Genomic DNA, 24,400 nt, shown 5'->3' with positions numbered 1-24,400 from the left:
ACTGCAGGAAGTGAATTGAACTATCAATTTGTCTGGAGTTCACAGGGAACTATCTTTGTACACAAGCAGCCGAACGCCCATGCAACCAAGCTCACTATGGAAAGTGACTTAGACAAAATCGTCTAAGTTTGTAATACCTTGCCAACTACTGCAATTATGTAACCGTATCACAGTGTTGCATTGTTTAATGACTTGGTAGTGAAAAACAGCTATTTTCAAGAAAAGGGGCTTAAACTGTTCCACGTGAATGCGCAAAGCTTAAGAAATAAGCCAGCTGATATAGTGACGTACATAGCACAGCTGAATTGTTACTTTGATTTTGTAGTTTTTTCAGAGACATGGTATGCGGCTCAGCATGACGTCATTCATTTCTCGGGCTACAATCACATTTCAGTTTATTGTTTTCTAAAACAAGGTGGTGGTGTATCTATCTATGTATGCGAATGTCATGGTTGCGACATTTTGCCTGAATATACATCTGTTACTGATGATTTTGAATGTGTTGCCATAGTTTCTCAAAATATTTTGATTGTTGCTGTGTACCGCCCACTGCGAGGTGCGTTAACAGGATTGCTTCATTACATAGACGAAGTACTTGAATTTTCTAACATGAAGAAATTTCATTCGATTATTGTTAGTGATTTTAATGTTGACTTACTTTCAAATAATAATGAAAGTATCCAACTTACTAAAGCTCTGTTAGCAAGTGCTTGTGAAAACCTCATTGACCTTCCTAAGTGAATAACTGCAAATTCAAAAACATAGATTGATTTATGTTTTACTTCTTTCACAATGAACAAAACTTGTTCTGGAGTGCTAAGCTCTGGTATAAGCAATCATTTGCGGATAGTTGTTGCGATACCACTCTGTATGCACAATAATAGAAACAAAAACTTGAAGCGTGTCATAAATAGCAGAATTATACAGCTGTTTCAAACATTGCTTTCCAATACGAATTGGTCTGATGTTTATGCGGAAGGATATTACTCAGCAGCATATAATCTATTTGTATCAAAAGTGAAAAAAGCATACAGCATTGCATTTCCTCTAATCCCTGTCATCAAAAATAAAAGAGCTAGAAAGGAATGGGTAAGCCATTAACTATATAAGCGCATTAAACACAGAGACAAACTATTCAATCACTTCCTAAATACCAGTGACCCTCAAATATTTAAAGAATTGAAACAAGTTTGAAACAAACCGAGCAGTGATCTAAAAAAAAACAAAGTCTGAATACTATAGGCGTAAATTTGAAACTTTCATGCTACTTCAACACTACAAACTCGAGCGACGGCTGTATTCTCCACCCCATCCAAGACTAACCAAGGAAGAGAGCGTGATTTTGAGATGCCTACAAAGCCACTACTCAGAGACACATGGCTACATGTGCCCGCTCTGCAACGTACCAGATACCCTGGCACACTTGCTCCTAAAATGCCAGTGCCATGCAAACCACGACGCGCAACTGGAGCGGGACCAAGCCCCAAGAATATACGATGACCACCTAGTGGAAATGTGGTAGGCCAAGCTTGTCCTCAAGGACCTGGAAGACCAGCGACAGCTCGTCGCCAGGGCCAAGAGAGCAGTCGAAGCCAGAGGGTTTCTGGACTATGGAACCCTGCCACTTTAGGGTGACACCGGGCCTCGCTCGGAACACTGTTTTCTAAATAAACATTTATGAGTGATGGTCGTAGAATGTGGAGCATATACCACGAGCTAATAGGCTCTTCTTTAAAAAATGTGTCATCAGAAATATTTGTAAATGGTGTCAAATTTTGTGATGAAGATGCTGCTAATTTATTCAATAATCATTTTATGAACGCTAGTGCTCCAACCTCAACTTCTGGATTTTCTGTAAATTTAAATGTAGCTTACATAGAAATCGTGTGAGACTATGTTTCTTACTCTTACATCTGCAAGCGAGATTCTCTCTACTTTTAACTCCCGAAAAAACAAGTAAGCCGCTGGAGAAGATGGAATCAAAGCTCAACCTATTAAAGCAGTTGCTCACATAATATGTGATTCATTAGAACATATCTGCAACTGTATACTTGCTACTGGAGTTTTTCCCGAAAAAAATGAAGATAGTTCGTGTTGCAGTGATTTTTAAGGGTGGTAAGCACAATGACCTAAACAACTATAGACCGATGTCCGTACTGTCATTGTCCTTGAAAGTAGCTGAACGCATTATATATAAGCGTTCTAATAGTTTTCTGCAGAATAAACATATTATTTCGGATAAACGATATGGCTTTCAGAAGAATAAGTCAAGCGAAATGGCATTATTAAGAATCAAGGATACAATAATAAGTAACATTGAAGAAAAAAAACTTACAATCCATATATTCTTAGAATTTCGTAAGGCCTTCGATTCTATAAAACATGAAATATTACTTGACAAGCTCCAAGTGTATGGCATTCGTGGGACAATATCATAACTTATAAATAGTTACCTAAAATCTCGACTCCAGTGCATTTCCTTGCAAGATCACAGCTCAGAAAAAAGTGAAATAAATATGGGGTACCACAGGGTTCAATGTTGGGGTCATTACTGTTTATCGTATGTATCAATGATTTAGCAAACATTTCACTAACAGATGAAATGGTAATGTACGCAGATGACAAAAATGTATTCTTCTCCGGTACTCACCTTCAGAAACTGGAAATTACAGCAAATTTTTGGTTCAACAAACCAATGGCTAAAATAAATCAGTTTGACCTAAATGCGAAGAAAACAAAATTTATTGTTTTTTGTTCTAAAATTAAAGAACTAAGCCATGTTGTGAATCTTTTTTACAAGGGATTGCAACTAGAACATGTTACAAGCCATTCTTTTTTAAGTGTTACATTTCAGAAATACCTAAGCTGGACTGTGCACATAAATAAAGTTCGAACTAAGGTTGCACGATCAGTCGGCTTAATACAAGGAATTTGATGCTATGTGCCTCTTAAGCTCTTCAGACAACTCTACTTTTCTCTTGTACATTCTTATCTTAGCTATGGCTTATTAGTATGGGGTACGGAAACAATACCGACATTGAAAAACTGGCAGTACTGCAACGTCGGGCTGTTTGTTTGCTAAACTTTTCAAATGAATACATAGGGTCTTCCAAATTAATGGCGCATTACAGTATTCTTAACATTAGAATCTCTTACAGAGCAAAGATCTGCATTTTACTGCTTAAATAAGTCTCTACAAACTTTGAGGCTTTTCAAACCGGTACCTCAGTCGAGACACAGGATACAGTTTGCGCCGCACATCAATGGTAACTAAGAATCCCAGGACAAACTATGGCATGCAAACCATCAAGTATAAAACGATGTGTTTATGCAATATGTATCGTATTGTTGCTGAAGTAGCCAGAAATTATAAAACGATTCAAGAATTTAAACATTTAATATTGGTCATGTTTCTTGAGTCAGATGCCTACGTGTTGTATGATTTTTAATGTAACTTTCACTACACAAAAAATAATGATATTCGGCGATTGCATCGTAAAACAAAAAATATAAAGCTATTGGGGATCACATGTTTACTTTATTCTCTGTGCTTATCTATCAATAATGCTTGAGAACAATATGAGCACAAATATTTGAGCACATTGACATGCTTCTCAAAAGGCCCAATTCGCAACTAGCTGCACAGAGTTTGAGGCGGCCTAAGCGCAGTTGCATGGAACACAACTGTAAATAAGTCCAGTAGTCATTGTTGCTTCCAGTCACAAGCCACTAGGGTGAGTTCACACTCATCATTAATGCACGCGCTTAACTAAAAAAAAACATAAAGGGCGTATTACGTAATAATTTCACGAGTAGCCACAAACGCTAAAACAAAGAGCGTAGCGTACTCCGACTGACCCGAGGACGAACCTCGTTATAGGGCAACATATACATATTTTTCCCCTTTCTTTCTATGTCAGTTCCGAACGCACTGGTTTCTCCTAGAAAACCGCACTCAAAGCAAAGCAGCGCCCATCTGATTTTCACTTTGCGACACAAAAGCACGCGGCCTCCTGTTATACTGTTGTAATTCTGCTGAAACTCAGCCACTTAAATTGTTGTCAAACGTGGGCATATCTTACACATTCTTTTGAAAACCAACAATAAACCCCTGTATGGTAATAGTTTTATTTTCATATAACAAGACCAGTTAGAATATTTTTCTACCATTTGCACAACATTCATAAAAAGAACATTTTTTTTTAATGTGCATGCTTGTGTTTTTATGAACTCAAAAACATCTGGATATTTTACATTACCACGAAGGAATTCACTCCTCAACTTGGTTCAAACAGCCCGCCTAAAAAAAACAACGGCGTAACCGAGTATGAATAACATTTAAGCTAAAGCATGCTTTTAAATAATATTTTATGCAGTATAGGTAAAAACGTTGTTTTATTACATTTTTGCGGAAGTAAAGTAAGCAAGGAGAGTTCAAAAATGTGTTCAACTGCGGCTCTAACTCGTAACCCACTTCCGCACAGAACACCTCCGCATCAAACCAACGCAAGCACCGGGTAGTTGCGTAAGGAGTGCAGTGTTAACTTTATTCTTAAGACAAAACCAATTCAAATCGCAATGAATATGAACTACCCGTTAAAGTACGGTATTTTGATTGCCTGGACGAACAGGCCAAATGTCTGGAAATCGCTTCATTGTCAAGTGAGTGTAGATTGTAGCTTGTGGCGGTGATCGTCTGCACATTGCAATCGGTGCGCAGAAATGTCTGCATGTGTGCTGAGGGCTTGTTTCACCGCTCTATGTTGGCATGTGTACTTTATGTCTGGTGTTGATGTTTATAGTGAGAGATGTGGGTGTGTTGGTTATTTGTCTGCTCTTAAATTGTTTACCGCTTCTGTTCTACTACGATGTATTGACGCGCAGTTGCAGTGCACGTGCGAACTTTTTCCGAACACCGTTAGAAGTAATGATGAAACGCTATTTCAGTTTCTTTCTCATTTGTAGGATGTTACTTGAAAAAGTAAAAGTTGCGTACCTTAGAGTACGCTGCGATAATGGAGACACCCTCGCTTTGCTTCGCAAAAGCATCTCAAGACACCATATGAACCTCCGTTTTATATATTCTGCTGAAGGGTTGGAGGGTCATCTTTTCTGTTTCTTTCTTACACTCATTTCATAAACAAGACGAGCTTGACTGCGCGCTCGTGACGCAAGCGCCGATGGCTCCCCCAGCTGAGAAATTCAGGGATAAGCGGTCGTGTCCTGCTCCATCGAAGTCAGGGTCCTTCCATCTGATGTCATTGCCGCCACAGTAGAAGTGACCAAAAGTCTGCTCGCCCGTTTTGCGTTGTCGCATGTGCGAGCTGCTAGTTTTAACGATAGAAAAATCAGGCTTTGTCTTATCGCAAGCCAAGTGCACAGTATCGCCTGCCCTTGAAAATCGATTTTATAGACATTGGCAAAGAATCGACAAGCACAGACTATCAGCAGAGTTCTATAGTACATTTTAAAATAATTTTAGCTGGACCTTTGTGCAATCTTATGCATACTGTGCAAAAGGTTCATAAGCTTTGGGTGTGCGGAGGCCCTGACTTCGGGCACCTTTCAAAAAGAGGCATTTGTCATGACAGGTTGATGAAAAGCATTCATTTGCGATGACAGACCACACAGCAGTAGCACGGCTGCTGGATGAAAGCACACGGTGTGGCCTGCCGTGTGGAGCGAATACAGCATTGTGTGTTCAGTGCTGCAGGATGAATGGATTGCTGTGGCTGTACACTTTAGATCGTGCGGCGGCTAACGACACCTAGCCGTAATACTTAGTGAATTACCAACTAGATTTATCTTTTTTTTCCTTTAAATAGTGAAGTATAGGACTGGTACTTTGCAGTGAATGGTTTAATTTTCACTCGTGCCTTGACTTTAGCCACCAATCAGATAACCTCCTTCTAGTTAATTCTAACCGCTTAAAGTCTATTTTGCCCTCCCTGTCTTTAAACCCCAGTGCTTTGAAAAACTCTGCGCCATCATCCTGAACTATAGGGTGAAGCCCTTTACAGAACATTATCAAGTGTTCGGCAGTTTCTTCCTCTCCACACGCACTAAATACCGTGTCTACCCCTTCGTATTTGGCCCGATATGTCTTGGTTCACAATACTTCTGTCCTGGCCTCAAACAGTAGAGAAATACCCTGAGTATTATCATAGATACTTTTCTTGGCAATTTCCTGCTTAAAATTTTGATAGATCTCTAGTGCGGACTTCTTAATCATGTCAATTCTCCAAATGTCAGTCTCCGTTTCCTTCACCTTCTTCTTAACTAAAAGTTCTTTTTGGTTTGGCCCTCTGCTGTTTTCTAAGTATTTACCCGTCAATTTTCTGGTTCGCTTCTTCCATTTTGTATCAACATTCTTCATGTATATGTAGCTCAAAACCTTCCTAGCCCACGCTCCTCCCCCATTTTTCTCAATTGCTTCTCAAAGTTTATCTTGCTGCTAGCTTCCCTGCCCTCAAATGATGTCCATCCCATATCACCTTGTACTACCTGATTTTGTGTATTCCCGTGAGCTCCGGGTGGCTGCTGCGGTGCCACCGGTGGGGCAGACCAAAAGCGAGAGTGCCAGAATTATTTCAGTGGATAGTGGCTTGACAGCGCAGCTGCTCTGTACTTGTTAGTTTTTTAAAGGTTTACAAAAACTTGCTATGATGTTTATCATATAGGTAAATGTCCCTACCGATTGTACGTCGGTGAGACTTGAAGTATAGCAAGTGTTTGAACTTAAGTATAGCAAGTGTTTGTCTAAAGTGGTTGCTAGGATGAATCGCGTCTTTTTGCGTCTTGTTTTTTCTCTTACAATTATTGCTATTGTGATGTTCATTCTTGAATATATGTTCGCTTTTGCTAGTTATTTTTGCAACGGTAGAGTCACACATTGACAAATGTGGTTGTATTTCCGAAATGCCGAAATGACTGTTTCACACACACTAGGGAAAAAAAAAAGCATTGTCAGCATCACAAAAGTCATAATTGCTTTATTTCAAACATGCTCTATTCAATTGAGTGCTCGAATTGAATAGTCCATATTGAGAATGCCGAATACCTTTTGAATAATTTTCGAATATTGAGCACTATCGGGAAAGCCCCCAAGGAAGTAAACGTTTAAACAGTTAAGGGTCATCAGTTTCTGTTTTTGTGTTGTAATAACTGAAGGAAAGGACTATGACTGCCCTCAGCATCAGAAGCGTAGTTTTCACACATGTGTACACAAATACCAACAGAGCCAGTTGTATTAGTGTAAATTGATCTTGATGGTACAGTATTTAGTACTGATGGTTAGGCATCTCTTGTGCAAAGGTACAGGCTGTTACAAGTGGTTTTTCTGTTTCATCCATATTTAGCTATATGTGTACTGCTCCGTTCGAAATACGCCCGCCGCGGTGTTCTAGTGGCTAAGGTACTCGGCTGCTGACCCGCAGGTCGCGGGATCGAATCGCGGCTGCGGCAGCTGCATTTCCGATGGAGGTGGAAATGTTGTTGTAGGCCTGTGTGCTCAGATTTGGGTGCACGTTAAAGAACCCCAGGTGGTCAAAATTTTCGGAGCCCTCCACTACGACGTCTCTAATAATCATATGGTGGTTTTGGTACGTTAAACCCCATATATCATCATCGTCTGTTCGAAATAGTTCAAGTTTTAAGCATCAGTTTTATTTAGAAGCTAGAAGTAGCATTTTAAATACGGTAGTCACTGTTGTATTTTAACCTATTGTTACGAAATACCTCACATTTTTTTGTCGCTGAATTTTGCGAGTTTACATCAGTTTTCATAATTATGGTATTTTTTTTATTAAAAGTAATCGATAAGATTTGTGAGAAATATGAGCGAGCGAAAAACAAGAAGCGAACTGATATATATATTTTTTTTAAACAAAAAAATTGTAATGTGGCTTTGTTGAAGATGCAAACATTTGTTTCAATATAATAATATCTGGGGTTTTACATCCCGAAACCACGAGATGATTATGAGAGATGCCTTATTGGAGAGTTCGGCAAATTTTGACCATGTGGTGTTTTTTGCATGCATGGACATCGCACAGTGTTCAGGCCTTTACCATTTCGCTGCCACCAAAAGCGACCTCCGCGACTGGGATCGAATCCGCGACCTTCGGGTCAGCAGCCGTGCACTGTGAAACATTAACCGAGTGTGGCTGACAAGTTTGTTTGAAATGAAATTTTGTGAAGTTATTAGGCTTTATTGAAAATGGTTGCCTTACTATTCAAAAAGTGTTTGATAAGTACTCAAGTTGTATTTGTAAATGATTCGGTTATAAAATTCACAACTAGTACATCTCATAAAGTGATCGAGTTCCAACTAGCCAAAACTATGATATTCTGTACTGAAATAACTGCATGTATTCTAAAGCGGATCTTTTCTTTCTTTTTTGAATACTATGCAAGAAAGAAAAAATGGCTTGTCAAAGTACACATCTAGTTACTTTATTATTCAGAAGAAGGAGCCCTTACCCTCTCACTACAGACACAAACAAGATGTCCTGCCAAGTAAACCATTGGAGCTAGTTCTATGTCAACTCGCGTCTCAGGCTAGCTATAAAATAATTCCAGTTTACTGGCCAGCTCCCTCGCAGCAAGCAGAAGACCAGATGGAATGGGAGCATGTGCATTAGCCTGTGAACAAACCAGAGCATTGCCATTTTTTGCAGCTCGCAGTATTTCAACTAAATGTAAGGTTTGTCAAACACAGCGGCACAAAAAGAGTTGCATGGTATTTTACCTTACCCTTAAAATATCACACATGTGCAAACTGTCTTGAGTGGCATTCAGAACTAAGGATCAAGGCTGTATGAAGATACTTGGAAATTCTATCACGATACGATACAAGATACTCAGGCAAGAAGTAGATATGTGCGGTTTAGCATCCCGAAACCTCCGTATGATTATGAGAGACGCCGTAGTGGAGGGCTCCGGAAATTTCGACCACCCCGGGTTCGGAAATTTCGACCCAAATCTGAGCACATGGGCCTACAACATTTCCGCCTCCATCGGAAATGCAGCCGGGATTCGATCCGGCGACCTGCAGGTCAGCAGCCAAATACCTTAGCCACTAGACCACCGCGGCAGGGCCTCAGGCAAGAAGTATTGGAGAGACAAGTGTACAGAGCGTTCACTTGTATCTTCAATAGAAACAAGTGTACTAATGCAACAATTGTATCTGATGCAATACTTGCCGATTGTATCCTAGGATACTTCAATACATCCCAAACTATTTGTTATATACCCGTATAATGTAGCAGCGAACACCTACGCATAAAAAGTTCTTCGTGGAAATTGCTTAAAGGGGACCAATTTCATTTAATTTAAATGAAATATCTGCCAGTATCCAAAAGTTGTGCACTTTTTGCTCAAAGTATTGTATCTTAATTCCATATCAAGTTATTTGAGTTTATTTTAGCTGTTTAAGAAGACAGATCTATATACACTTTAGCTGGCAGCAATTCTTGCTTGTGATTTTTGTGACTGATGAAAGTCGCTGCTCATTTTGATGACAAGATAGTGTGTTGCCGTCTAACCCCAAGAGCTTCAACAAGAAGCCTTTGCACAGTGGCACAAATATGAGTGCACAGTTTTACCTTGTCCATAAACCACCGTTTATGTAATATAGAATCATCAGTGTAAAGCAACAATACCAGCAACATTTTTTGTTACCCATTATGCATATGCACAACACATAAAATTTCACTTAGTTTTCATATTCTTTTTATCTGCTGGTGCAATGCGCCGGTTGTCTGTATACTCACTGTGCTATTATTTTTATTCAGTGAAAAAACTTTTGTGCCCCAGAAACGCTGCACACCTGTTTTATTATGATGTGAAGAAAGTGGCATTCTGGTAAAACGAATCTCTTAATTCGGCTGGCTTGTGCCCAGATATCTCAGTAACTCAAAGCACAAGCAAAGCACTCTGTATACTGATAGGGGCAATAAAAGTAATTGGTCATCGGTAATCTTAATGGCAGAGCTCGTGTCGCTTCATACATCAGTCCAACTTTACTGCTGCTGCTCGGGTAAGCTGCCGAATGAATTACTCACATACTGCTGTAAATGAATAGTATGCGTTGCGGCTTGATTATTTCTGTTGAGCTCGTAAAACTCTAACCATTATCATCTCTTGAGTTATTTTTAATAATAATTCTTGGAATTTTACATTTGAAAACCATGATGTGATTATCAGGGATGCCGCATGTGGAACGCACCGGAAATATAGGCCATCTGGGGCTCTTTAACATGCACTGACATCACACAGTACATGAGTGTCTACTATTTCACCTCCAACAAAATGCAGCCACTACAGTCGGGATTTGGGTGTAATCTTAACAGAACAGCTTTACAAGTTCATGAACCTTTCGAAACATTGTAGTACGGCTTGCACCACAGTTTTTCTGGCCTAAAATTTAATTGCACAAAAAAAAAAAAGAAAAGCATGTGGCCACTGAGTTGCACAAATCATTGCAGGACACTGCTGCTACTCACGATGTTGCTGTCAATAGCTCAGACTATCCTGCAATTAGTAATAGTGAGCAAATAAGAAGGCGAACAAGAGGAATACAGATCTTGCTAAAATGGGAAAGCCGTCCGGTGTCAAACATTCAAAGTAATAAGTGTGAAACAATGTATATGCAGCACCCCAATAGCTAGGAGAATTGAGCGTGATGTCTTTTCAAGTGTTCTGTTAAGGTAAGACAATGAAAAGTTTCAGTGCGTATGGAAAATGGCTTGAAATGGCTCTTTGGTATGGTCATAAGAAAAACGAACCATTTGGCTTAACAATGCTTCTCAAGCTCCCTTACTAGAATCTTTACGATGGATCCCAATTATTTCGGTTACTAGAATGTAAACTCGATTTCGCCATTTCACTAAGCATAAAGCAGAATATTGGGTACTGTATTCTCAATGCATGCCCACATAATCACATGTTTGTTTCCCAAATTGCCTTGGCACAAGAGTAAACTCAATTGAAGTACAAATGTGTAAATACTAGCTGAAATAATGCAAACAGTCAAAAGTAAGGGTGAATCGGAGAGCTTATTTTGGCTACACGTTAGAAATGATATTGTTACGCCTACGAGGGGTTTATTCGAAGCAGACGTAACGGTCGACTCGACGGTATACCGCAGTGAACGCGAAGCAGCGAGCTCTTGCCTCCAACCGAACGTCCTCTTCTTCTGCTACCACCATGTTCCCCGCTACACAGGTGCACATACCTAAATTACACATGTGGTAACACTTCTCTCCGCGCAGACGAAGCCCACTGGGCGAGTCAAACAGTCTCTCGAGGAATAAAGCGCTTCAAACGTGCAACATGGACAAGTTCAGTTTTTGCAGACCGTCGACCGTTTGAATGGAGACGCGCTATGCGGTAAACTAAATCACTGATACGGTCTACAACAAGATAAGGTCCCGCATAGTGCGCTAGCAGTTTCTCGCTCAAACCGCATTTTCTAGTTGGTGTCCACAGCAACACTAGGTCGCCGCGATTGCACGTCACGTGTTGGCGTCGGCGGTCAAAATGTGCCTTCGAGCGATCTTGCGAAGCAAGAGTGCGCAAATAAGCAAGGCGTCTAGCTTCGTCTGCCCGACAGATGATCTCGGATATGCAGGGATCATGGTGGTCCAAACACGGGAAGATGGTATTCAGTGTATGACGAGGTGGTCGAGCATATAGAAGAAAGAAAGGACTGTAGCCGGTAGTTTCATGCTGAGCGGTGTTGAATGCATATGTGATAAAGGGTAGAATACTGTCCCAGTCCTTGTGATCGGATGCAACATACATAGACAGCATGTTCGAGAGAGTTCTGTTCATTCGTTCAGTTAGACCGTTCGTTTGGGGATGGTATGGCGTAGAGTGCCGAAACCTTGAAGCACAGACACGAAGCATCTCTTCCATCACGTCTGCTGTGAATTGTCGGCCACGGTCACTGATTACGATTTTGGGAGGTCCATGTCGAAGAATTACAAAACGTAGCATGAAGGAAGACACATCGGCTGCAGTTGCCGATGGTATGCCAGCTGTCTCGCAGCACCGTGTTAAATGGTCGGTGCAAATGACTATCCAGCGATTTCCATCAGAAGACCGGGGAAAGGGTCCAAGGAGGTCAATCCCGACTTGCTCCAATGGAGCTCTAGGGGGCGGCACCGGATGTAATCGCCCTAAAGGAGCACTTGTTGGGCGCTTATGACGTTGACACTCGTTACAGCTAGACACGTATTGTTCCATTGTCTGGCGCATTTTGGGCCAGTAGAATTTTTCTTGAAGACGGCACAGAGTTTTCGCTGTGCCTAGATGACCGGATGTTGGGTCATCATGCATAGCCTGCAAAACATAAACGCGAAGACTCTTCGGAACAACCAGAAGATATTGTGAGCCGGTGTTGGTGTAGCTCTTTTTGTAAACTAGCCCATCTCGGATGCAGAAGCGCGTAGGCGATGATTTTGGTTTGGTAGCAAGAAGCTGTTGTATGGTGCTGTCCCTTTGTTGCTCATCCTTAAAGGTCTTGTTATCGGGAAACGGGTGGTCGAGTGGTGCAATGTAGGTATCGAAGGTGTCCGCGTCACATTCCATCGTTGGAAGCGGTAGTCGCGAAAGACAATCTGCGTCAGCGTGACGTCGGCCGCTTTTATAGAAGACTGTGAAGTCATATTCTTGTAGACGAAGTGCCCAGCGTGCCAGCCGACCAGATGGGTCACGCAGGTTGACCAACCAGCAAAGAGAATGATGGTCTGTCACGACGGTAAAGGGGCGTCCGTACAGGTAGGACCGGAAGCGCTGCACTGCGAAGACTACTGCAAGGCATTCTTGCTCTGTGACAGTGTAGTTACGCTCGGACTTGCTGAGCAAGCGACTTGCATACGCTACGACGTGTTCTTGATTATCCAAGCGTTGAACCAGGACAGCACCTACACCAATACCGCTGGCATCTGTGTGAATCTCAGTGGGAGCAAGAGGATTGAAGTGTCGAAGAATCGAAGAATCGTGCGGGGTACGACACGTCGACGTACCACGAAGCCACAGCTGTTCGGAGTTCGCCGGAGCCGTCGTCTTGCCGGTCTGCCGCCGACAACAGTCGTCATGGCCCAGAGCGAAGGTCAGGAATCAACCGCCTCGACTTCGCGCCAATCTACACTGACTACACCTAGGCATCACTACATGGAACCCCACCCGTTCGCGGGAATGGCAGGAGAAGATGTGGACGCGTGGCTAACGCACTACAAAAGGGTGAGCCGGTACAATCACTGGAACTCTATTGATCAGCTGGAAAACGTCGCGCTGTTTCTCACGGACACTGCACTGATGTGGTATGAAAACCACGAAGAGTCCTTGACAACATGGGCTCTTTTTGCTCAAGAACTCAAGAAGTGTTTTGGTGACTCCGACTCAAAAAAGAAAAGCGCGGAGCGGACTCTTGCTTGAAGAGCCCAGACTCCTGGAGAAACCTGCACTGCTTATATAGAGGACGTCCTTAAGCTTTGCAAGATTATAAACCCGCAGATGTCCGAAGAAGACAGGGTCGGACACCTATTGAAAGGCATAGCGAAAGACGTTTACAATTTTCTGATAGGCAGGGTGACCTCACCTCTGCCTCCGACGTCCAACGTCAATGCCGCACGTTTGAAAAATTAAGACTCGTCGCATCGCCCCGAAATTTGGTAGGCTGGCAAATGTGACAACGGTTGCCAGCGTCGACGTGAGCCCGCCCACCGACCTTGCGGCTACTATTCGGACAATTGTGCGTGAAGAGCTGCAGCGACAAGGTGGTAGGGTCGACGAAACCATTCCTCATCCACCTAACAATCCACCCTACTACACGGCGGCACCATCAGCTCCTTTGCCACCATCGGTATGTGTGGCAGACATCAGCGAAATTGGAAATCTGAGGCCACGTCGTGACTCATTTGCGGCCGACCAGCGATATGGCCAACGCCTTCGGCACGGCCCCGCCACACAGAGGTGGGCAGCCCCCGCTCAGCAAGCTCATCACCGACCCTTCACAGCTGAGCGGTCTCAGCATTGGTTCAGCGAGCGTCCTCTACCAGTCTGCTACAACTGTGGCTTCGAAGGACACATTGCCAGGTATTGCAACTACCGGCAGCCGCCAAGGTACGACCGATCACCGAGATTTAACCGTTCTGGCGTTACTCGAGCACCGACATTCCCAGGAAGCGCGTCTTACGAGATCCCAGGACCGCTACGAAACCAATCTCCGGCCTCTGACCGCAGTGTGACACCACCACCTGCCCCTCGCGCCAACCGATCACCGTCTCCTCGGCGCCGCCACTCCTCGCCTCCTACGGAAAACTAGCCGGCGCGGCCGTTGGAGGTGAGGTCGCCGGACAGTCTTCGATTTCAACAGATATACCTCCGTTAGCTTCCATGCTTAGAAATAAGGTTCGAGTGCTTATCGATGGTGTACCGACGATGGCGTTGGTGGACACAGGTGCAAGCGTGTCAGTGATGAGTTTAGTTTTCACACGCCTTCTTGGACGAAAGGTTATGTTTCGTTGGGACCGTCCTGATACATTTCGTGGAGTGAGCGGAGAGGTGTTACAACCTGTTGGTGTCTGCACTGTGACTGTTAGTTTGGCATGCCAGAACTTTGTCGCGGAGTTTGCTGTTCTCCCTCATACTACGCACGACGTCATTCTGGGACTCGATTTCTTGAAGCTATGTGGTGCTACTGTTGATTGCCGCACAGGACAAATTACAGTAGATTCTGATATCCCAGTTTCGTTTATGGAAAACTCGCCCTCTCAAGAAAGTGCTCTTTGCGTGTCTGTGGACACAACTGTGCCGCCGTTGTCTGCAAAATGTGTCCGTGTTGCCTGTTCACCTGCAAGCGAGAAAACATTTGACGCAACTGTGGAGCCCGTGCATCTCAGTTGTATAAAGAAGACAGTTTTAATACCCTACTGTACATTATCGGTTGCGCAAGGGCATACTGGTTTATGGGCGATTAACTGCTCTAGTGAACCTACAGTGCTGCCGAAGGGTCTGAAACTTGCAGAGATTCGTGAACACCAAGTATTCTCGCTTGCCACCCTCGCAGAAAGCAATGATTCCCCGGATAAGACCCGTTGCGATAATCTGCACGCCAGGGACACTACCATTATGGCTATGATTGATAAGTCACTCAGCACCAAGGAACGTGCTGAGAACTGGCGAGTATTCTGCGCAAACATGCCGATATTTTCGATTTCGCACAGCATGATTCACCGTCATTCCCTGCTTCTCGTATAAAGCACCGAATCGACACGACATCTCACAGACCTCTCCGACAGAAACCATATCGTGTATCACCTTCAGAACGCGCAGTGATCAATGAACAGGTTTGCGAGATGCTCAAGCAAAATGTAATTCAAGAATCATGTAGTCCGTGGGCCGCTCCAGTAATTCTAGTGAAGAAGAAAGATGGGACATGGCGATTTTGTGTTGACTACCGCCGTCTCAACGCCATCACTAAAAAAGACGTATACCCAGCACCTCCACCACTCTGTTACGCCTACGAGGGGTTTATTCGAAGCAGACGTAACGGTCGACTCGACGGTATACCGCAGTGAACGCGAAGAAGCGAGCTCTTGCCACCAACCGAACGTCCTCTTCTTCTGCTACCACCATGTTCCCCGCTACACAGGTGCACATACCTAAATTACACATGTGGTAACAATATATTGCAATGAACAGAACGGGGCGGGGGGGGGGGGGGTACAGTTTAGAGCTTTTGGTGATGTATGGGATGCACAAGAAGGGCAACTTAGGAACGGTTGCTCTATTAGATATAGCATCAGTACCGGTTGTGCTCTAGAATCTCATTTGCGGATAAGTTAGTCGCATGTGATTGAAACTTACATGCACAAGATCCATCAAATCGCTGCTGTGTGAAATCCATGCGATTCAAAGAAACCCCGTGCTCTATAGTCGCAAGCACGACTCATGAAGAGTGGCATCAGAACTTGTACGATTATAATTGCATGCATTGTGGTACACTGTGCTGGTAAGTGGCTAAAGGTGTCATGGCACTGACAATTAAAAAGGGAAAAAAATTGGGAAGACAAAATGTACGTGGGCAAGCGTGTGAATATGTACGTTAACGTTTTTGTTTCTTTTGAGGCTGCGCGAGCGCTTTCACGTCTTTCTGCTCCACCAAAAGCAATGAGAACACCTTATCACCTGCTGTCCATGGTGTACTCTGGCAGAAGTAAAAAATTGTCACTGCCTTCTTTTCATTCAGGACGTTAGAGGCACTCGAACCAGCTTGAGAAGCGGTATTCAGTCAGCGATTATGGTTTTCCACAGTAGTGGTACGATAGCAGTATCTAGTATTTTGCAACAAGCAATACATTATTGAATGCATAAGAAACATGGATAATCGTTTTGCAAGATTTATGGCGATCCAGATGCTAAATACCTAAAGAGAGTCTAAAATAGTAGTAAGATGCATGTATATCTTCGATACTGCCCAGCTCTACTAATGATACATCGGGAGAAAATGATGACAGACTCTACTTGCCCTCTTCTTTTGAACACTCGCTCCCTCCTGCCAGCATGTCGCGAGGAGTGTTCCCCCACTACTAGTGCTCTTGCTTATTGTACGCAATGTGGCAGGCCGCACCATGTGTGTTCATCGAGTGGCCATGGCAGTAGTGGGCTTTGCAGCAACACAAATAGCGAGATCATGATCATTTTTTAAAGGCTAAGCTCCTCAGCGTCAAGCCATGTCTGCTGCCGGTCCTTGATGAGAATGATGCTGATAAACAACAAACGCATTCGAGACCACACATTCTCTTTCTGCCGTCACAGCACAGTGCATGCAAGGTGTGCACTATGCATCATGATGACGATGAAGAACAAGTGCATTCCAGACCACACATTCCCTGTCTACCATCATGGTTCAGTGCATGCAAGGTGTGCACCATACCTCATGATGACGATTAAGAACAAGTTCATTTTAGATGACACATTCTCTTTCTGCCATCATGGCTCAGTGCATGCAAGGTGCACACTATACGTCATGATAACGATGTCGATGATGATGAAGAACAAGTGCATTCCAGACCACACATTTTCTTTCTGCCATCATGGCTCAGTGCATGCAAGGTGTGTACCATACCTCATGATGACGGTGTCGATGATGACGATTAAGAACAAGTTCATTTCAGACGACACATTCTCTTTCTGCCATCATGGCTCAGTGCATGCAAGGTGCGCACCATACGTCATGATGACGATGTCGATGATGATGATGAAGAACAAGTGCATTCCAGACCACGCAGTTTCTTTCTGCCATCATGGCTCAGTGTATGCAAGGTGCGCACCATACGTCATGATGACGATGTCGGTGATGATGATGAAGAACAAGTGCATTCCAGACCACGCATTTTCTTTCTGCTATCATGGCTCAGTGTATGCAAGGTGCGCACCATACGTCATGATGACGATGTCGGTGATGACGATGATGGTCACAGACGACTCGCTTGTGCAGTATGACATCTCGATATGCTCTATAATGCATTTCGTATGACTGAAGGCAACCAATAACCACGAGGGGAATGTGCACAGACCTTTTCTGTGCACTGCTTTGTCACTCATTTACATTCGTGAGTGGTCACTATCACAAGTGATTTTCTGGTAGCACTGAGCGATCCCATTGCTTCGCCCACTCATCATCATTTACATCGTGGATGTGCTGTGATTTTTTCTGTGGGCCATATCCACTATTTGTGGGTTAGCTGTGTTTTGTAAGAGTAACAGCTGTTGTAGCAGATACAATTAGCATTTGTATGTGATCCTTCGTTAGGCTCTTGTTTGGAATTGTTGCCATTTGTCTTTGCAACGATTTGCACTTGTAGTTTGTAGCTGGTGCCCAATGATTACAATTATGACAAAAAGGATTTATTCCTGTAGTTAGCTTGTCACAACTTAAAATCATGGGGAAGCAATCTACAATTTTTGAAACCACCCAAGCCACTTTTCTACCACTGAAAGCGGAGGGGCCGTATAAGGTTGTGTGCTCAGTTTTTATTCTGGGTGGTTGTCTTGCTATTCATATTGTGCTACAACTGCAGTGACAGCCAAAAGTAAAGGAGCCAGTAAACATGTAATTGCTAGCCTAATGAATATCTAGCCAAAACATGCAAGCACATTAAATCACTTATAAGTTCAGGACAGTGTTCTTAGTGACTTGTGTGGATAACATGCGAGTTGATGCAGCGACCTTGAATATGCAATTCGCTAACCAGCACTTCATAAAAAGGTGCATCTGTAAAGATTCCCTGGAAAGTAGCTGACATATCAAACATTGAAACATGTTAGACAGTAACAGAGCATGCAGCCAGCTCAAAGGGAGCTATGAATAGCACATTATCATGATTTACCAACGACAGTGCGCTCAACTAGATCAACTAGCTCTTGTGTTACCCGACTGAGGTTGCTGGATCTATCATAAACATTCTTAACCACACATTGGCTTGCACAAGGCCTGCTTCTCTATTGTCGGCATTCGTAGGGACGGTGAGAGTCGAGCTTTTAGTTATCAGTGAAAACTTTTGTGGACAGATTTATGTGAGGCTGTATACAAAAAACTTTAAGCCGGTTAAACTGTGATGGTTTCTCTGTTTATAAAAATGTTGAATCTATTTCATTTTTTTCTAGCATGCTAGACTACTTTCAATTAGAAGCTGCCAGAGGATGCCATTGTTCAAGTCAAACAGCATAAAATATACATCTTTCAACTGCCAAGCATCTCGAAGACGATGGGTGTCATCAGAAGCTGGCAAAGCACAAACTGTTGCAGGATCATTAGGGGTGTGTATACTTTTTATTCAAGTAGTATATTAAGAAAATTTTGTGTAGTGTGTGTGGGAGTGAAGCACAAGAAAAATATATTTTCTAGAGTTACGTTATGTTTGCAAATGCTCATTGTGTGTAATGTTGATATTGGTGAAGTAGGGAGGTTGCTCATTTGAAACTTGCGGGCTTCAACTTTGGTGTGAACTTTGGCAGCATGTGTGTGAACTTTGGCAGCAAAAAGCACTGTATCGTCATTTCTGTCAGCACGCCATATTTCACATTTAACATCAGTTATTTGTGCCAACTTGTGCACAGTCGAGAAATCCCTGCTGCAACAATTGAATTGCCATAAAAGCAGTTTATTATACCTTGTAGAATATCTAGTCCATGAAAACGAAGGCCTCAAGGGGGAGAAATATGGCTCTTCAGGTGTTACTACAGAATTTGTGTGCTTTTTTGTTATATCCTGCTAGTTTTATTTTAATAGCATTTTGCAAGAGGCTTGCATTTGAGTTGTGTACATTGTTCACTGAAACTCTTGGCATTATTACTTGCTTGCTCTATTCTAATTGATAGTTATTAACATGCAGTAATGTTGCTGAAGACAAGACATGCTTGTCTTCAGCAACTCGTAGGGTACAATTCCTGCAAGTTTCATTGAGTTATACCAACCAAGAATTCCAACCCTGCAATGTAGTGGCGGACCAGCTGGCTGGGTCTGCGCACGACCACGCACCCGCCAATATATTCCTGGCCGTTGCTGCAGTTGACATGAAATCCTTTCTACGGCGGGAGCTCAGGGCGTTCTGGCAACCCCTATGGTATAGGCAAACAGATAATAAATTGCAGGTTATCAAACTGAGACTTTAAAATTGGCAAACAGTATCCAGATCCCGCTACACACAAGTCACACTTATAAGGTTACAAATAGGACACACTCACTCAACACATTCACACCTTTTGTCTGGTGGCGATCCGCCATTGTGTGAGAGTTGTGGTGAACAACTTACGGTTCTCTACATGCTTGTGCAGTGCAATGAGCTAGATGCCCCGAGAAACGAGCACTTTTTGCTTCCCTACCAACAGCAGCTGCCGCTACATCCGGCCATGCTCATCGGTAGGGATCAGCTTTTTAAAGTCTAATCAATGTTGGCATTTTTAAATGATATACATAGCTTTCAACCGATATACCGAGCTGATCCGTAGCACGACCTCACTATTGAGGTCCCGGCTGCGGTGGCTACATCTTCAGCATAGTTTTATTGTCACGACAATTCGCTTTTTAAGTTTCACTGTACATATTTCACGCCACTGTCAAGCTTTTAATACTTCTATGTTTTTACCCGCATAAGCGCGAGGAATTTTAAAGCCCTTATACAGCCACATACCTTATCATTGTTCACATCTCCTGTCTACTGAAATGGTGCTGTTTGGCCATCAATTGGCCCTTGTGCCATTAAGCCCTACACATCATCATTGTTGTAAAATTTGATTAAAAAAAAAGCAGTGGTTAGCACCTAATTTTGTTTTGAAGTTAGAAGACAAGAAGTTCGGCCTTTGTACAGGGTTCAGCCAAAACCTTTCAAGTCAAATGGGCAGTATTTACTGTAATGAAGTGAATATTACTTGTGGTGAAGCGAGTAACACAAATGTTGTGTGCCATCCTATCATAGTGTCTGCTCAAGCAGGGCATTGACTGCTGTGACTATTGAGTGTCCCACTATAGTCAGCTGAGGTGCCAGCTGTGAATCCGTATCTGCAGTGGGAATGTGTCTGTAGAATTGCATTTTATGAATTGTTTGTCTAGATAAGCTGGTGATATCTTACTTGGCTGCCATTACCTGCAGTTGGAACAGACAAGTGCAGAGACAGTCATCCCTGCTGTCCCACCATCACCAACAGTAGTGCCTGTCGAAAGCTTTGTAGAATCCTTGGGAGATGACACAGTAATTACACTACAATCTGTTGGGTTGGGAGGGTGGTCACCATCAGGCATGGTACAACAGCTGCTTGACCTACTGCACACAAGTACTGGATTGCCTTGGTGGGCCACCATAGCCATCAGTAAGTACATCCTGTTTATTGTTTCTCGGTGGCACTGAATGAGCTTGCTTGAAATCATGAAGCATTAGTACTTACAGTGGCTAATGTGTGTATATATTGCATATGGATGGCACACTTTCTTTGGATTGTGAACCCACCCGAACTGTCTCGCAGAATATATTTTTAGCCTCAGGCTTGCTCACTTAGACTTGCCTCAACTCTTTACTCTCAGCCAGTTATACTTGCACTCAGGTGGGCCCACTCATGGTCAGACACAAGTCTGGCTCATTTGGACTTGCAAAACTCACTCAGCCGTATTTAGATACATGGGTTCACAGAGCCATGCTTAAGGAAGTTTGCTTGGAATTGTGGACATGTGCTCGCATAAATATGTGCTTATATTCACTCTAACAAATGGTTAAATGAGCTCACTTATGGTATACATTGCACAACAACCTGATGGCTATGGCATCAAAGTTCTCATCACTTGCATCCTGCTTAAGTGTTCTTTAACACTGCATTGTCAGTTGCAATGAATGCATAGCAGATGTTTATTCACTAACTGGTCATTCACATTTTAACATATTGCACAACTTTCTGATTTGCAGGATAGTGTTGTAAACACTTGCCTTTACTTGCTGTATGTAATCAGTTTGAAAGATTGTTGTTGCTTCAAGTCGTATTTGCAACTTCAATTTTTCAAACACACGCTTAGGAAATGCTCAGGGTGTCTAGCAACCGTGAAAACCGGGAATTGTCAGGGAAATGATACACGCCGGGGAAAATCAGGGAATCGTCAGGGAATGTTGCCAAAAAGAGAACACAGTCAGGGAAAATGATTCGCGGCTTGTTCCCCGGCGCGGAGCGCGCACTCAGCTCACCGTAATTGGCGCAAACAGCCAATGGGGACAGATCCAATCCAAGCCAGTGGGGCAGTAGTGCCAAGGTTGACAAGTTTGGCCTTTTTTTCTCCGTGGCCTGGCAACCTTGAGCAGTGCGCGCTGGGCATGCTGGGTATACACTTTTGTTGTTTTGGACCACCTCTTCTGTCCGCCATGTTTTGAACGACGGAACCTTCCCGTGGCCGTGTGTTTTCATTGTTTTTTTTCTGAAGAGAAGCCTTCTCACTGACGATGTCGGCGGCGAAAAAGTGCTCCTTTAATTCGGACTGGACGAACCCGAACGTTTCGGAATATGCAAGCTGGATTAAGCCCATGCAGAATGATCCTCACAGTGCTCATTGCACACTGTGCTGCAAAACGTTTTCTTTAAGCAACATGGGAGGAACTGCAGTTTCCAGTCACGCGTCCAGCAAGAAGCATCTTGCTGGTGTGAAGTGTCGGTCGAGCGCCTCACAAACTGGTATGTTGTCCTTTTTTACGCCAGCGAAGAACGCTTCGGCCAAATGTAGCGAAGACCGGACAGTCCACCCGAGGAGCCTGCCCCCACGACAAGTGCGAAGACATCGATGAGCGGCTTTCTTCTGAAGAGCGCTGTGACAAAGGCCGAAATAATGTGGTGCTTAAACGCGGTAGCGACTCACGGATCTTTTCGGTCAACAGCGGCGTCGGCCTCGCTCTTCCCTCTCATGTTTCCGGGATGTGAAGTCGCTGAAAAACTTCATCTAGAGAAGGACAAGGTAGGGTATACGATTTGCCACGGTATTGCACCTTACTTTCGTAAGAATCTTCTATCAAGCCTTGCCGGTGTGCTGTTCTTAGTTGTTTCATTTGACGAGTTGCTGAACAAAGTGACCTAGAAGCAACAGATGGATGTGCTCGTCCGATATTGGGATGACACTACTGATGGCACTGTGAAAACGCAGTACCTAACTTCATGCTTCTTGGGGCACACGTGTGCGGAGGACCTGGCATCTGCATTCAGGAAGGCCACAGAAGAGCTCAAGCAAGCCAAGATACTACAAGTTTCAATGGATGTGCCGAATGTGAACATGAAGTTCCTGAGGTCACTGAAAGAGGAACTCAAGGAGTTGGATGAGAGTCACAATATCCTAGATATTGGAAGTTGTGGGCTGCACGTAATGAATGGAGCATACAAGGCAGGTCATGCTGCAACTGGCTGGGATGTGATAGGCTTTCTTCGCAGCAGCTACAACTTGTTCAAATGTGTGCCTGCACGTCGTGCTGACTACGTCACCTTTACAGGAAGTGCACTATTCCCCCTCAAATTCTGTGCTGTCAGGTGGCTCGAAAATGGGAAGGTAATTACCAGGGCGTTAGAACTTCTTCCTAACCTGGTGAAGTTTGTGGAGGGCTCTGTGAAGGCAAAGAAGCAGCCTACATGCTCTAGCTACAGTGCTGTTGCGAACGCAGTGAGGGATCAGCTGTTGCCAGTAAAACTGGCCTTCATGCTGTCAATTTGTGAGGAACTGGAGCCATTTTTGGCAGAATTTCAGACTGACAATCCAATGGTGCCCTTTCTTTCAACTGCACTGCACAATATACTGCGGTCACTACTTGCAAGGATTGTCAAGAAGGAAGTGCTTCAGACACACCCGCGAAGTTGCTCAAGATTGACTTAGAGAAGCTTGAGAACTGTATACCCGTACCTACCTTCGACATTGGGTTGTCTGCGAAGAATGAGCTCCTCAAGGTGCCCAAAATGCCACAGCTTACTTTGCACCAATTCAAGAAAGACTGTGTTTCCTATGTTAAAGCGTGCTGTCAGAAGGTGGTGGAGAGGTCACCGTTGAAGTACAAGCTAACAAGGGGTGCCAGCTGTTTGGACCCCACATTTGCATTGTCTCCGGAGGCTGGCCCAAAACGATTGACTCTGGCACTTGAAGTGCTGTCAGAGCAGCAGTGGATGACTGGTCTGCAAGCAGAGCGGGCCCATCGTTCTTACATAGAGGTCTGTTCATCGAGCCTTAACCAAGAAAAATTGAAAAATTTTGACAGGAAAGAGCAGAGGCTGGACGTTCTGTGGCCAGATCTCTGCTCACATGATCACAAAGAGCTGCTGTCTTTTATCAAGATCATCCTCTGTTTGTCTCACGGCAACGCTGCCGTAGAAAGAGGCTTCTCGGTCAACAAAGAATGCTTCGTCGAAAACTTGAAAGAAGACTCACTGATAGCACAACGACTGGTGCATGATGCCGTGTTGGCGGCAGGCGGCGTGGAAAAAGTTCTAATTACTGACAAGATGCTGCAGATGGTTCGGAATTCCTACAGCGTCTTCAGAGAGGAACTGCAGAATAAGAAGGCAGAAAGACGAGTGGAGTCAGGTGTTCAGAAGAACAAGAAAAGAGTGGCTGCTCTTGTCAAAGAACTGGAAGAAAAGAAGCGAAGGCTGCTTAGTGACTCGCTGACGGAAGCTAGTCTCCTGCAAGAAAAAATAGATGCTCTTAAGAAGTAACGGATGAGTGCTTCAAGAACTCTTGTGCAGTGGCTGACACAAACAGCAGAAGCCGATGTGTGTTTGCATAGACTTTGTGCAATAATACTCTAGTCAGCGACTACAATTTGCGGTGAATTATGTTTGCGCTCTAAATAAAACAATGTTTTGTCGTCTGCACTAATGA

The 24,400-nt window shown here is 43.6% G+C and overlaps 1 protein-coding gene and 1 pseudogene across 1 annotated transcript in view; both read left to right on the top strand.

The window, feature by feature from the left end:
* Positions 1–4,478: 4,478 nt before the first annotated feature.
* The window catches only part of OXA1L (OXA1L mitochondrial inner membrane protein), a 55,485-nt gene continuing 35,563 nt past the window's right edge, over positions 4,479–24,400 (top strand). Inside the window, exons 1-3 of the mRNA XM_037427711.2 lie at positions 4,479–4,662; positions 18,679–18,831; positions 20,664–20,880. Coding sequence (XP_037283608.1) covers positions 4,579–4,662; positions 18,679–18,831; positions 20,664–20,880 — 454 coding nt within the window. The 5' untranslated portion in view covers positions 4,479–4,578. The remainder of the gene's footprint in view (positions 4,663–18,678; positions 18,832–20,663; positions 20,881–24,400) is intronic.
* Positions 22,194–23,531, top strand: LOC142775748 (uncharacterized; annotated as a pseudogene).

This window comes from Rhipicephalus microplus, chromosome X, assembly GCF_043290135.1.
Source record: "Rhipicephalus microplus isolate Deutch F79 chromosome X, USDA_Rmic, whole genome shotgun sequence".
NCBI lineage: Eukaryota > Metazoa > Arthropoda > Arachnida > Ixodida > Ixodidae > Rhipicephalus > Rhipicephalus microplus.
This window is presented reverse-complemented; position numbering and strand designations above follow the sequence as displayed.